At 39.8% G+C, this 14985-nt stretch overlaps 1 protein-coding gene across 1 annotated transcript in view; it reads left to right on the top strand.

The window, feature by feature from the left end:
* Positions 1–14985, top strand: part of DNAH12 (dynein, axonemal, heavy chain 12) — a 260675-nt gene that overhangs the window by 235290 nt on the left and 10400 nt on the right. Inside the window, exons 69-76 of the mRNA XM_014541350.1 lie at positions 859–1009; positions 1222–1475; positions 1687–1827; positions 7360–7497; positions 8666–8899; positions 9170–9358; positions 12842–12945; positions 14179–14383. Of these exons, the coding sequence (XP_014396836.1) occupies positions 859–1009; positions 1222–1475; positions 1687–1827; positions 7360–7497; positions 8666–8899; positions 9170–9358; positions 12842–12945; positions 14179–14383 (1416 nt within the window). The remainder of the gene's footprint in view (positions 1–858; positions 1010–1221; positions 1476–1686; positions 1828–7359; positions 7498–8665; positions 8900–9169; positions 9359–12841; positions 12946–14178; positions 14384–14985) is intronic.

The raw sequence follows: 14985 nt of genomic DNA, 5'->3' as shown, positions 1-14985 counted from the left end.
GCTGATGGCTGTTTTCAGGCTGGCCACACCCTCTTTAGGGTGGGGGTTCCCCACTGGGCTGCCTGGCCAGTCTGGGTGAGGAGCTGAGGGCCGTTTTCAGGCTGGCCAAGCCCCCCCGGTGACGGAAGCTCCCAGCCTCTCCTTTTTTTCTTTTTTTTTTTTATTCTGGTATTTATTTACCTTCTATAATTGAAACTTTATTGCCTTCAGTGGAGCTCAGAGCCAGCTGCCGCAGGCGGGAAGCTTGGCTTCCTCCATCACTGGAGCAACCAAGCCTCCTGCTTGCTCCAGCTCCGTGGCTGCCAGCCGCCATCTTGGTTGGGTTAACTTGCATATAGTCACTCTGATTGGCTTGTGGGCATGGCTTAAGGCATGGTGAAGGTACAGTCAATTTGCATGTTTGTCTTTTATTAGATTAGCTGATCTGGAAGCTCCACTCATAATTTCTACTTGTATTTGTCTGGCCAAAAGTTAGTACATGACCACATATAGCTGGGGAAAAAAGGTTGGGAAAACTTGAGGTTCTATTGCCAAAAGGAGACAAAGAAGGGGGACAATTGTGGTCTCTGTTATACTGAATGAGGTTGAATATCTCTTCATATATTTAAGATCAATTTCTATTTCATTTTCTGTAAACTGTTCATGTTCTTTGCCCATTTTTCTTTTGGATTGTTAGTCTTATTTAATCAATTTATAGACACTTTTTATGTATTAGATAAATTATGCATTGTCTGTGATAGGCTGGGTGCTTTTCTTGGCCATTAAACTCATATTTCACTCTTTGTTGGTTTTCAGTAATAAAGATGTTAGGTGAAATAAAAATTACTCTAAAAATCATAACTTTTCTTTCTTTAACAGATAACTCCAGCTATAACAAATTATGTAACTGACAAACTGGGGAAAAAGTTTGTAGAGCCTCCACCATTTGATTTGACAAAGAGTTACTGGGATTCAAATTGCACTATTCCCTTAATTTTTGTGCTATCTCCTGGAGCAGATCCCATGGCCAGTAAGTGTATATGCTATCAACTTTAAAGAAATTATAAATAAATCATCATACTTAATATCCACTTTTATATGACTGTAAGTCAGTTAGTAAATCCAGTACTTATAAGGAAAGGTAATTAGAATTTTTTAATTAAATACCTATTACTAAAAACATAAGCCATATTTTATAATTTTAGAGTAAGCAGTGAAACCATTTTTTTTGTGCCCTCTTAGGCCTGCTGAAATTTGCAAATGATAAAGCTATGACTGGAAATAAATTTCAAGCTATTTCACTGGGACAGGGACAAGGACCAATTGCAACAAAAATGATTAAAGCAGCAATAGAAGAAGGAACTTGGGTTTGCCTACAGAATTGTCACCTTGCTGTCTCCTGGATGCCCACGTTGGAAAAAATATGTGAAGATTTTTCCCCTGATGTCTGTAACTCATCCTTTAGGCTTTGGCTTACAAGTTATCCATCTCCAAAAGTATGATTATTTCCTATGGAGTTCAGTACACTTATTTAATTATCTGTTACATGTGTATCTTAGTCACGCTCTAAATGCTTAACTTTAAGAGGTTTAAAGAAAAACATTTCTGAAGTCCTCTTTTATACCTATTTTTAATTCACTGGTGCATGCATTTTTAGGACTCAAGCTGGTTATTTTGAGTAATGCTCTCTGTTTTATTTTGTCTTAGTTCCCCGTAACAATTCTACAAAACGGAGTGAAAATGACTAATGAACCTCCTACGGGTCTTCGGCTAAATCTCCTCCAGTCATATCTCACTGATCCAATTTCTGATCATCATTTTTTTAATGGATGCCATGGAAAGGAGTTGGTAATATTCAGCTTCTGGAACTTTTAAAATATGTTTTTATACTGATAGAATATAGAAATATAAATATTTAATTTAAGAATATTAAATGTTAGGCATTTTCTAAGAAGACAGAAATTGTACCTATCTTGTTCATTTTTTCCCAATAGTTTATTTTATCTTAGTTTTTAAACCAAAGCCCAATAGCGTATTTGATTAAGACCCAAGAATAGCTATCTAGTTTACATCATTTATTCATTCAACAAATATGTGTGTAAGGTACTGTCCTAGGTACAAGATATGAAACAATGAGAATAAAATAGACAATCCCAAAAAAATCTGCCTTCATGGAACTTAAATTTTAGCAGTAATGTTTTGATGTATTAATAATGCTTTTCAATGTATCCATGTAAAACAGTTTTGCATATGGTATTGGATACTCGAGGAGTCCCAATAAATAGTACTCCTTTCTATGCCTGAATTCGTACCAATTAAGAAACAGGGAAAAGTATAAGTGCATGGGAATCAAATTATAACCTTAATTACTGATGTAGACTAAGTTGGAAGATACAGTTTGTCTGTGAACAAATGGGCTTCATATTACTGAACCCAGAATTAAGCAGACTTACCCACCCGAAGAAACAGAAAAATTCCTTCCTGCAGAAAGCTCGCTTCTAAAAGAGAAAAGGGAGAAGCTGAGCAAAGCATATCTGGTTAACTTTTCCAAAATTTACTGATCAGATAGGTCACTCCCCTCTCCTGAATGAGTACAAGGAAGGAGAAAATTCAGGAGTATTACATTAATTGAACTTTCTCCACATGGAAGAAAACATCAGTACTAGGGGAAATCCCCTGCCCTCACCTCCAATACATGCATGCTGTATATCATATTTGCTTATTAGAGTGAGAAAAATAATGATATTGAAGGTAAAGGATTGAATTTGGATGCAAACTAGTTTGTTTCTGCTTATTGATACTTTCTGTGTGCCCTAGTTCTGAATGATGATTTTGTTTATAACTCTGGAAGAAAAAGAGGAAACTTGGTAGTTTTAGCTATGAAAAGAATGGAGGTGTGGTGTCTGATTCCCACTCAGGGTCTGAGCTTTTGCAATTAGAGGAGAGAGCCAGAAGCAGAGAAGGGAAATTTTTAAAGATTCCAAACACAAGTTGAGCTGCTTTGAGGCTTAGATGACCCAAATAAAGAATGGTACTGAGTTGGAAAAGCAGCACTCTCCTATATTACATCATTGAGCAAGCAACGTTGGCACATCAAGTTTTGAGATTAGTACAACATCCAAAGATAGCACCCTAGCCATGTATCATCATTTTTATTCACCAAGCAACTGTTCTGGTAGTAAAAACAAATGGGAGCTAGGGTAACAGAAGAAAAAGAGTGTGGTTGCCCTGTGACAATTGGTTTTCAATGTGCATCACATTCATCTGGCAGGGCCCCACTGCCAGATTTTATGACTCAGTTGTTTTGGGGTAGAGCTTAAAAAATGCATCTCTAGGTGATGCTGATATTGATGGTCCTGGAAGCACACTTTGAGAACCGTTGCCCTAGGGTTTCTGTAGCTGACTGGGGGTTTTTTGTAGGCACATAATGAAACTCCTTTGGAGGCTCCCAGAAATAACTGGGATGCCCTTTGATAAGACTAATTTATGACCATTGGGCCAGCAATAATTTGAACTATCATCATTTAGCTATTAAAAGTAAATATGATCTTTATAATCACAGTTAAATTGACATCTTGGCCATTTAAATTATCTAGCAATGATAACATATTAGTTATTTGTCAGTTTATATATCTGTCTCCTATAACCAGCTGTGTGCCCCTTAAGGGCAAGGATACATTTCTGAATTTCCATCCACTCATCAATTCATCTATCCAATAAATATTCCTTTTTTTAAAAAAATATATTTTATTGATTTTTTACAGAGAGGAAGGGAGCGGGATAGAGAGTGAGAAACATCGATGAGAGAGAAGCATCGATCAGCTGCCTCCTGCACATCCCCCACTGGGGGTGTGCCCGCAACCAAGGTACATGCCCTTGACCGGAATCGAACCTGGGACCCCTCAGTCCCCAGGCCGATGCTCTATCCAGTGAGCCAAACCAGCCAGGCCAATAAATATTTCTTGAATACATTAGGTGTAAGACACTCTTCTAGGAACTGGTAATGAACATATAAATATATCAAAATCTCTGTCTTCATGGAGCTTACATCCTAGTCAAGGGAAATATATGCAAGGCAAGCTTAAGCATAATCCCCGTAAACCTCAGGCCATATTAAAGTTACAGATGTCAGTGGCCCTCTCCTGGAGATTCTGATTCACTAAGTCCAAAGTGGAGCTCAGGAACTGGTATAAACAAACAAATAACAAAGGAAATTCAGATGTTAACTAGTTTGAAAACCACTGCCATGGTTGTATTATGAACTATGGGAGGACAAAGAAAGGAGGGGAGAAAGGAAACAAATATTTATTGAACTCCAGCAGGAATATACAAGCCTTATAACTCTATAATATATATATAAAACAACCTTGTTTTTTAAATAAGGAAACTCAGGCAAATCAAATAAAGTGTTAAGTCATATAGCTCACAAGTGTTAGAGGTGGGATTTGGTACCCAGATCACTCTGTCTCTTCCCACTTCTGTGTGATTGAGGAAAACTTCTTGGAGAAAGTGACATTTGAAGTAGGCACAGGAAGTATGCCTAAAGGCACAGAATTATGACAAAGCTGTTGAAAGAACAACAAGTAGCTTATTTTGGCTTGACTGATGGGAGATAAGAGTGGGAAAGAATATAGGGACAAGACTGTGAAAATCTCTATATGCATTGCTAAGGAATTTGGATGAATCAACACAAACCAGCACCACATCATAGAAAACAAGCCAAAAGGCAGATCTCACTGATGCTGGGTTGATGATATCATCTTTAGGTAGATTATGATATTAGCCTGCTGCCACCTTGGGTTTAGTCACAAGATGTACCCTGGAAAATGTAATTCAGAGATCAGTTGGAAAAAAACACATATGGGGTGTAGGGGAATGCTGCCTTCAGAAAAGGATTATATATATTTAAGAGTGTTTTTAGAATATGTGAATGGTCACCTCAAGAAACCCATTATGTGAAAATATGTGGAGAATACACCTAAATTAGTTGATTGCTCTCATTGACAAAAGGTTTTCCCCTATTAAATGTATCACTACAGCATTCATCTAGTATATGTAAAATAAACTTTGGTTTATGTACAACATTTCAAGAATACAGCTATTCAGTTAAGCCATGGCATACTTTCATTTTAATATTACAGAAACAATTTCTACTACCATGTCACATGAAAATAGCTGGATGGATTTTTACGGCATTTGGAGCTAAGTTTGAGGTGCCCTAACTTAAAATACAGACAGTGTAGCATACTTGAAATTTAATTGCAGTGATCTCAAAGGGATGGGAGGCCATCCTCCAGAGTTCTATCACAGGCTTAGTGAAAGGCCCATGTGACATGCATGTGAAGATACCATGGAGAAAGTAAATAAACAATGTTTTCCAAAAATGATCTCCAAATGGAAAGTCACAAAATCAGAAACTATATATTGGTATTTATTCATAACACTAGAGGCCCAATGCATGAAATTTGTGCACTGTAGGGTCCCTAGAGGCTGGCAGCAGCCAGCCGAGTACTCCCTCCCTTCCCCCCACTGCCTGCTGCTGACCAGGGCCTCCCTCCCTTCCCCCAGCAGGCCCTGACCTCTGGTCGAACTCCCAGAAGAACTCCCAGTGAAGGGGACAATTTGCATACTATGCTTTTATTATATCTACTAGAGTCCAGATGCACAAAAATTTGTGCACTCAGGGGGGTCCCTTAGCCTGGCCTATTACCTCTTGCAGTCTGGGACCTCTGGGAGGATGTCCACCTGCTGACTTAGGCCCGATCCCCCAAGCTGGCAGTCAGACATCCCTCTGGCAGCCCAGCAGCTTTCAGGGGATGTCCACTTGCCAGCAGGGAGCAGACCTAAGCTGCAGTCGAACATCCTTAGTGCTGCTGAGGAGGCAGGAGAGGCTCCTGCCACCACCGCTGTGCTGGCAGCCATCAGCCTGGCTTGTGACTGAGCAGAGCTTTCCCTGTGGGAGCGCACTGACCACCAGGGGCAGCTCCTGCATTGAGCATCTGCCCCCTGGTGGTCAGTGTGTGTCATAGTGACCAGTCATTCCCAGTCGTTCTGCTGTTAGGGTCAAATTGCATATTACCCTTTTATCATATAGAATAGAGGCCTGGTGCACGGGTGGGGGCCGACTGGTTTGCCCTGAAGGGTGTCCTGGATCAGGGTGGGGATCCTGCTGGGGTGCCTGGCCAGCCTGGGTTAGGGGCTGATGGCTGTTTGCAGGTTGGTCAAGCCCCCCACTGGGGACGCTCACCCCATGGGGGTTTGGCCAGCCTGTGTGAAGGCCTGATGGCTGTTTTCAGGCTGCCCAAACCCCCTTCAGGTTGGGGGTCCCCACGGGGGTGCCTAGCCAGCCTGGGTGAGGGGCTGATGGCTATTTTCAGGCTGCCCAACCCCCCTTCAGGGTGGGGGTCCCCACTGGGGTGCCTGGCCAGCCTGGGTGAGGGGCTGAGGGCTGTTTTCAGACTGACCAAGCCCCCAGGCAACCAAAGCTCCCAGCCTTTCCTTTTTTTTTTTATTCGCTCCAGCTCTGTGGCCATGGCGACTGGAAGCAGGTATCTGGGGTTTATTTACCTTCTATAATTGAAACTTTGTTGCCTTGAGAGGAGGCAGCAGCTGGCCGGGAAGCTTGGCTTCTTCCATCATTGGGGCAACCAAGCCTCCTGCTTGCTCCAGCTCCGTGGCTGCCGACCGCCATCTTGGTTGGATTAATTTGGATATAGTCGCTCTGATTGGCTGGTGGGCGTGGCTTAAGGCATAGCGAAGGTACGGTCAATTAGCATGTTTGTCTGTTATTAGGTAAGATAATGATTAAAGGGTAATATGCTAATTAGACCAGACATCTTCTGGCCATCATTCTGATGTTCTTCCTGACAAAGCCGGGGCCAGAAGGAAGCCAGACTGGGTCCCAGGTGCCTGCGGGTGGCCAGAGGAGGGAAGCAGCCTGGGTCCCGGGTGCCAGAGGGAAGCTGGTGCCAGCAACTGGGGGGAAAGAAGGCCTACTCTTGCACAAATTTTCATGCATCGGGCCTCTAGTAGGATAATAGTTAGATATTCTCCTGCACTTGTAATCTCAAGCATGTGCCAATGAGTCTATAGGATAACAGTTAAGTATTGAAGTTATAAATACCTATGAACAATACCAAGGTATTATTAGCCAATACTTTGGTAAATGGTAGAGTCATTACATTTTAATGAATTTTAATATTATTGCAGTTTGTCTAGCTTTGGAGGTATTAAGTCATAAAATTAGTACTTTTTAAGTAGAAGTTTTTAGTGATATATGATCACAGAATCTTACAATGAAAAAGATCACTGACTCCCCTTGCTTAACTGAAGGAAATCTGATCAGAATTTTTTTCTTGTTATATAACTTTTATATTAAAGGCATGGGAGAAGTTGCTGTTTGGAGTTTGTTTCTTTCATGCCCTTGTACAAGAGAGAAAGAAATTTGGTCCTCTTGGTTGGAATATTCCATATGGATTTAATGAATCAGACTTACGCATCAGTATTCGACAACTGCAGGTAAAATTAGAAAGGAACTAACACTAATGGAGGATAACTGTGTATCAGGCCCTTTGCTTAGAAAAACTTAATTCTCCCAACATCACTAATAGGTGGGTAGATAGCAATAATAATTACAATTACGGTTTATGAAGCACTATCTCCATCTGGATTTTTCTCCTGCTACAAATAATGGAAAACCCAATTCAAACTGGCTTAAACCATAATGAAACTTATCTCACATAAAAAAAAAAAAGTGCAGAGGAAGGACACGCTCTGGGAGTTGGTTGATTCAGCAAAAGTGTTGTCATCAGGACCCTGTCTTTTTGCAGTGCCCTCCTCAGTGTTGGCTTTATACAGGCCCTCACTGTCCTCTCCTCTTCTCCACTCAGTGAAATCAACAATTTTGCTGTATCAGTCAACAGAAACAGGCTGTCTAATTTAAGTAGAAAGGAATTTATTGAAAGAATATTGGGTAGGTCACAGAATCACCAAGATGGCTGGAGAGCCAAAGCATCCAGAGTCATATTCAGAGTCACATCATATCTGGTAAGAGTAGAGCCTCTACTTTTCTTGAATATTAGACACTGCAGCTCACATACCTGCCACACACACACTGGTCTGCTGCAGGCCCTCTGATATCATAAAAAACAATTCTTTGCTGTTCTTACTTCTTTGCTTAAAACCCTAGTTCAGTCTAGGATGGATGCATCTGAGGAACCAAGCCCAGGTCAGAGGCATAGGCTTTAGCTATAACAGAGGCTAGGACTCACAGGGTGAGACATTCAGATGGTTGGCAGGCTCCCTCCAAATAAATAAATAAATAAATATCTACTGTAAATTCCTACTAACTCAGACTTTGAACTCGGCACATTACTTATATTCTGATTCTCACAGCAACCCTATAAGGTTGGTACTATTCTTATTTTTAAGAAAGCCAAAACTAGGGAGTGAACTTGCCCAATTAGGTAAACACAGAATATTAATACTTTTCTGTTTTTTAGCTGTGATAAGGGCCTTTATGACATGTGGCCTCCGAAAGGTCACCCAAGATAACGCATGGTGATAATTCTTTCAACCCCACTTCTGTGTGGATAGATAGATAGATAGATAGATATTTAATGTCATCTTAAAATAGAAATGAAGTGAAAGACTTTGTTTTTCTTGTTTTATGTTTCATTTTTTTCAGTTATTTATAAATGAATATGACACAATTCCATTTGAAGCTATCTCTTACCTGACTGGGGAGTGTAATTATGGAGGAAGAGTGACAGATGATTGGGACAGACGTCTCCTCTTAACCATGCTGGCTGACTTTTATAATACACACATAATTGAAAACCCTCATTATAAATTTTCTCCCAGTGGAAACTATTTTGCACCTCCCAGAGGCACCTATAATGATTACATTGAATTCATTAAGGTAACTGATATCACTGAAAATAGGGTTAGATTTAAGTGTGATTTTTCTAAAAAGCAAATAGTGAACAATTCCAAGGTAATGTATAGGGTTAGATAAGTATTATTTCAATCAATTTTCAAAATCTTTTGTTTCTAATAATTATTAAAAATTAGAAAAGTTTGATTCCATTATTGTTTGGTTGATTTTTAACCCTTTTTGGTTTGCACGTGTCTACCTTATGAATTAATGTATCCAGTGATAATGTGATGCTTGCTTGATCTATTCTGGTAGAAACTTCCATTTACTCAACACCCTGAGGTATTTGGATTACATGAAAATGTTGATATCTCCAAAGACCTTCAACAAACAAAAGTCCTCTTTGAGTCCTTGCTTCTCACCCAGGGAGGCTCCAAACAGACAGGATCTTCAGGAAGTACTGACCAGATTCTATTTGAAATTAGCAGAGATATTCTCCAAAAGGTAATTTTAGTTTAAAATATGTTGCTTATAATATAATATAAATCAAAATGGTACTGAAATGCCAATCTGAAAACTTCATTTAAGAGCATTATGACCTTGTGTGAGATATTTTACCTTTCTGAGCATTAGTTTCCAGATCTGTGAAGTGGTGACAAGAAGTATGGAACAGACTGATGAATTTCAGAGGGAAGGAGGAGGTGGGTGGGGAGAGATTAACCAGGGAATTTATATGCATATATGCATAGCCCATGGACAAAGACAGTAGTGTGGTGAAGGCTGGGAGGAGCTGGTGCAGGGTGGAGAAGGTTAATTGGGGGGGAGGGGGTATTTGTAATACTTTCAACAATAAAGATAAATTTAAGAAATAAATAAAGAAGTCGGGGTTGCATAGCAGCGAAGCCCCATCTGGCTTGCTCCTGCTCCTGACTCACTGCTGTTCACTCTGGCCCAAGAGCAAGTGGGTCTGGAAGGTGCTCTGCAGCCAAGGCTTTTAAAGATGCAGGAAAGACACCCATACAACCAGAGGTGGCAATTCTCCTAATTGGAATTACTCTAACCAGACACAATGTAAAATCTTTGGAGAAGGTGTGTGCTTACTTGATCAGAGGGGCAACGAAAAAGAATCTCAAAGTGAAAGGACTATTTCAGATGCCGGCCCAGGCTCTCAGAATCACTACAGGAAAAACTTCCTGTGGGGAGGGTTCTAAGACTTAGGATCAGTTTCAGATGAGGATCCACAAACGACTCATTGACTTGCACAGTCCTTGATTGCTTCCATCAGTATTGAGCCTGAGTCCAGGTTTAAGTCACCATTGTAGATAATTAAATCAACCTCTCACCCCACCCACCCCCCCTTTTTTTGTTAATCTTCACCCAAGTATATTTTTCCATTGATTTTTAGAGAGAGTGGAAGGGAGGGGTAGAGACAGAGAAAGAGGAGCATCAATATGAGAGAGTCACATCAATTGGTTGCCTCCCCCATGCATCCCGACTAAGGCTAGAGATTGAGCCTGCAACCAAGGTACACGTACCCTTGACCTAAATCCAACTGGGGACTCTACAGTCCCAGGCCGACACTTTATCCACTGAGCCAAAGCAGCTAGGGCTTAAATCAACCTTTTTAATAAATTGACTATCAGTTGTTATAAATGACATAAATAAATAAAGTACTTTGCATAACACCTAGCACATGATAACTTCTTAGGAACTTTAGCTGTGGATGAGCTAATGAACATATATGATTTATTGTCGTTTCTAAGCAAAGATAATGGACCTACTTTTAAAAAATATGTTTTTATTGATTTCAGAGAGAGAAAGGGAGAGGGAGAGAGGGAAACATCAATGAGAGAAAAACATATTTTTTAAATATATATTTTTTATTGATTTAAGAGAGGAAGGGAGAGGGAGATAGATAGAAATATCAGTGATGAGAGAGAGTCATCAATCAGCTGTACACCCACTACTGTGAGAGAGAATCATCAATCAGCTGCCTCCTGTACACCCACTACTAAAAATCAAGGGCACATGCCCAGGCACTGCTACCTGGGCATGTGCCCTAACCAGGAATTGAAACAGCGACCTCCTGATGCATGGGACAACTCTCAATCAACTGAGCTGCACCGACCAGAGCAATAATGGACCTACTTTTAAAAAATGGAGGAAATGGTCTGAACTTACTGGATCAAGGAGTGAATAGTTTTTAGGCTACCTTAGGAAGTGAGGAAGCACAGAATTAGCTGCTAGCACTCTTTTTCTTTTTTCATAATACAACCCAATGTTCTTAATTAGCCCTCTCACCTTTTTTTCTGTCTTAAATTCAGTAAAGAACTAATGTAACTTTTAAAAACATCATGGTCCCAATCACAGTTCTTCACAATTCTTGTCTAGGGCAAATACTGTAATTATCCCCACAGTGTTAGGCACTCTGACATAGCATAACCTGTCCATCTGCCTTGAAAGCCCATGGGCAGCACCACTCCTCGACTCTCACAGCTGGTAGCCTTGTCTGACATCACTCCTTAGGAGCCTACTCACTCGGCTGCTACCACTGGAGAAGAGAGTGGAACGGCAATGCCTGTGACCCCCGAGTTAGAGCAAACTAGCCTCCTCTCACCCATTCCCCTGGAGTGCTGCTTCTGTTGTTTGCCTCTTCTTACCCCTGATCCCCTACCATTTCTGTGATTTACCGCTGTGGGGAAAGGTTCTCACCCTTACAGAGTGGTGGCATTTACTAGATTCCTAACAGGAAGTTACCTGACACTGGAATCTGGGACTTATATGGGGTAGAGGGGTTGTACTAAGTCAAAGGGTCCTTGAGTGACACCACCTAGCGTGACTTAGAATTCTTTAGCAACACCCAGGGACCATCACCTGGAGATACTCTGGGCAGCTCAACTTTTTTTAGTTTGGTACTTCCCTGATTGGGAAACTTCTTTGTCCCTTAAGGAGTATGAATTCCAATGTCTTGCAGCTTGATCATCAGTCCCAAAGTCCCCTTCATCACTTCTCAAGCATCCCTGAGGTGCCTCATAGAAATCAGACACTTGATGGCCTTCTCTTCCCAATGCCCTGGAGCCCTGCTACATTCATACATTATTTATTTATAGCAGGGGTCCTCAAACTTTTTAAACAGGGGGCCAGTTCACTGTCCCTCAGACCGTTGGAGGGCTGGACTATAGTTTTTAAAAAAAACTATGAACAAATTCCTATGCACACTGCACATATCTTATTTTGAAGTAAAAAAACAAAACGGGAACAAATACAATATTTGTATTTGCATGTGGCCTATGGGCCGTAGTTTGAGGACCCCTGATTTATAGCATAAATGGAGATTGTTTTGGTCATGAATTTTCTAAGTGTTTCCAAGCTATTTGAAGCCAGTTGATAATTGATTGGGAATCAATATAAAACAGTTATGAAATGGTACATCAGTTTTATCAATACAAAATAAGATTCAATTTACAAAAGGAAATTATACTACTTTTCAGAAATGTTTATCTTCTGCAAAGTGCTATGTCCTGCAACATGGGCCTTGGGAGTTAAAGACCTGTGGGTTTAAACAGATCACTTTTTGGCTGTGTGCCCTTGGGCAGTTACTTATCCTCTCTTTACTTAAATGCCTCATCTGTAAATGGATATAATAATGGCCAACTAATAGGAAATGGTAAGAATTAAATTGAGATGATGTATGGAGCCCTAGCCAGTTTGGCTCAGTGAATAGAACATCAGCCCATGGACTGAAGGGTCCGGGGTTGGATTCCGGTCAAGGGCACAGTCATGGGCACATACCTCGGTTGCAGGATCGATCCCTAGCTCTGGTCAGGGAGGATAAACAAAAAACAAAACAAAACCAAAAAAAAAAAAAAGAGATGATGTATAGAAAGCAGGCACATAGTAACTGCTTAGTGCTAGCTATTAGTATTATCGCTGAATGAAACTATCTATTCTAGAGTAATATGTGATCTTTAAAATCTATTCTCTTAGCTACCAAATGATTTTGACATTGAAGCAGCCCTGTTGACGTATCCTGTGAGCTATGAAGAGAGCATGAATACTGTGTTAGTACAAGAAATGGAAAGATTTAACAAGTAAGGATCTATATCCCCAGTGATCCATAAGGTGACCAACCAAAGTTGATAAAAGTTGGTATTGACTTAAAGCTTTAAGAAAAAAATTATCAAAACCTGCCATTTCTTTATAATTTCCCCCTTTTTAAATTCATAATTTAACTGCATAACCTTTTGCCTCAGAAGTAAGGATATCTTTTATAATGTAAAAATAGTGATGAAAAAGAAATCTGGTTAAAAATATTCATTAATTGGAATTTCTCATCAATCCATTATTAGTTTCTTCAGAAACTAAAGATGAAATGAGCATTAATGAGGCCTGTGTGTAGTCACATCTTTTGACATTTTTCTTCCATTTAACATATATACACCTTGTTTTTCTTCCTGAGTACAATCTAGGTTGATTAGGTACCCCATCCTAGCAAACAGATTATATATGCTTTGAATTTTTAAATTGCATTTTCTACAATTCAGTCCGGGCTTAAGGAATGGAGATTGTTTTGGTCATGAATTTTCTAAGTGTTTCCAAGTTTATTTGGGTTTCTAGACTTGTTTTAAAATAAAATATTAATTCAGTATTTTGTAAGACCATACATATAATAAGTATTCACAAGAACTTATCTATAATAACAAAAGCATAATATGCTAATTAGACTGACAACCTTCCGGATGAAGACAGGGCTGCGAGGGCCGAGCCCCTTGCACAAATTTCGTGCATCAGGCCTCTAGTATGTAATAACATATTATCCCTCACATCAGGTATATTTAGGCTTCTAGCCTAAAACCCTGACATCAGGTGTATTTATAGTATTCTTAGCAGTTTGGGCCTAAGTGGGAAGCAGATTATTCAAAAGTGCATAAATGAATATAAGCTTTATGTTTTGAGGCAGTTTCCCAAATTCAACCATTGTATAACACTTTTATAACTTTTTCCACATTTAAAAGTCACCTGTAACATTATTTATGTAACATTTTTCTATTAATCATTATCTGCTTAAATTAGCCTGGTCCTATGCAATAATACCCAAAAAACTAGTTGTATTATTTACTTTATTTAAACTATTTCTTTTTAAAATGAAAAATGTTAATTTAAGTATAACTTAAAATAACCTTACATTGTCAAGTAGAAGTGACCGTACTTTGGGAAACACCCTTATAAAGCTGTGAATGAGATTCCTGCTATTTCTTCTGAAAAGATTCCATGTTGATATTCATTTCACATATATGTTGATCATATAATTGCTTTCCTTGCAGTTTAATTAAAACTATACGTAGCACTCTACAGGACCTCGAGAAAGCTATTAAGGGTGTGGTTGTAATGGACTCTGCATTGGAGGCACTCTCCGGAAGTTTGCTTGTTGGAAAAGTTCCAGAAATATGGGCCCAACGATCATATCCAAGTCTTAAGCCCCTAGGAAGTTACATCACAGATTTTCTAGCCCGGTTGAACTTTTTACAGGTAAAAGATTATATATAATGGGGAGACATTAGAAATTGGCTATGGTCACTTGAGATCTCTGAGTTGAATGGAATGTGATTAGTAGTTTCATGGTAATCTAACCAAACTTTTAAAATATTTAAAATTACACATATTTCAAAGCATTGAATAGAGAATTAAAATTTTGTTTTACTCAAACCCAAGTAATATGTGACATTTATATTTTCAAAGATTCTGCTTTTGTGGTAAATCACCAAAAGAGCCTGAGGTTTGGGTCTATCAATAATTGGGCATTGTCTTTTTTAAAATATGTTTTTATTGATTTCAGAAAGGAGGGGAGAGGGAGAGAGAGAGAGAAACATCAATGATGACAGAATTTCATTGATTGGCTGCCTCCTGCACAACCCCCACTGGGGATCGAGCCCACAACCTGGGCATGCACCTTGACCAGGAATCGAACCCTGACCTCCTGGTTCATAGATCTATGTTCAACCACTGAGCCACACCAGCCAGGCTGGGCATTGTCTTAAAATCAGTTGCTTCTATCTCATAAAACCAGGGAAAAGATGAATGCTTTGAAATCTCATTCACCGCCCCCTCACCCCCCACCCACCCCCACCCCC

The sequence above is a fragment of the Myotis brandtii genome, unplaced genomic scaffold, assembly GCF_000412655.1.
Source record: "Myotis brandtii unplaced genomic scaffold, ASM41265v1 scaffold268, whole genome shotgun sequence".
In the NCBI taxonomy this organism is placed as follows: Eukaryota; Metazoa; Chordata; class Mammalia; order Chiroptera; family Vespertilionidae; genus Myotis; species Myotis brandtii.
Note: the sequence above shows the minus strand (reverse complement) of the source record. Positions and strands in the feature narration are given on the sequence as shown.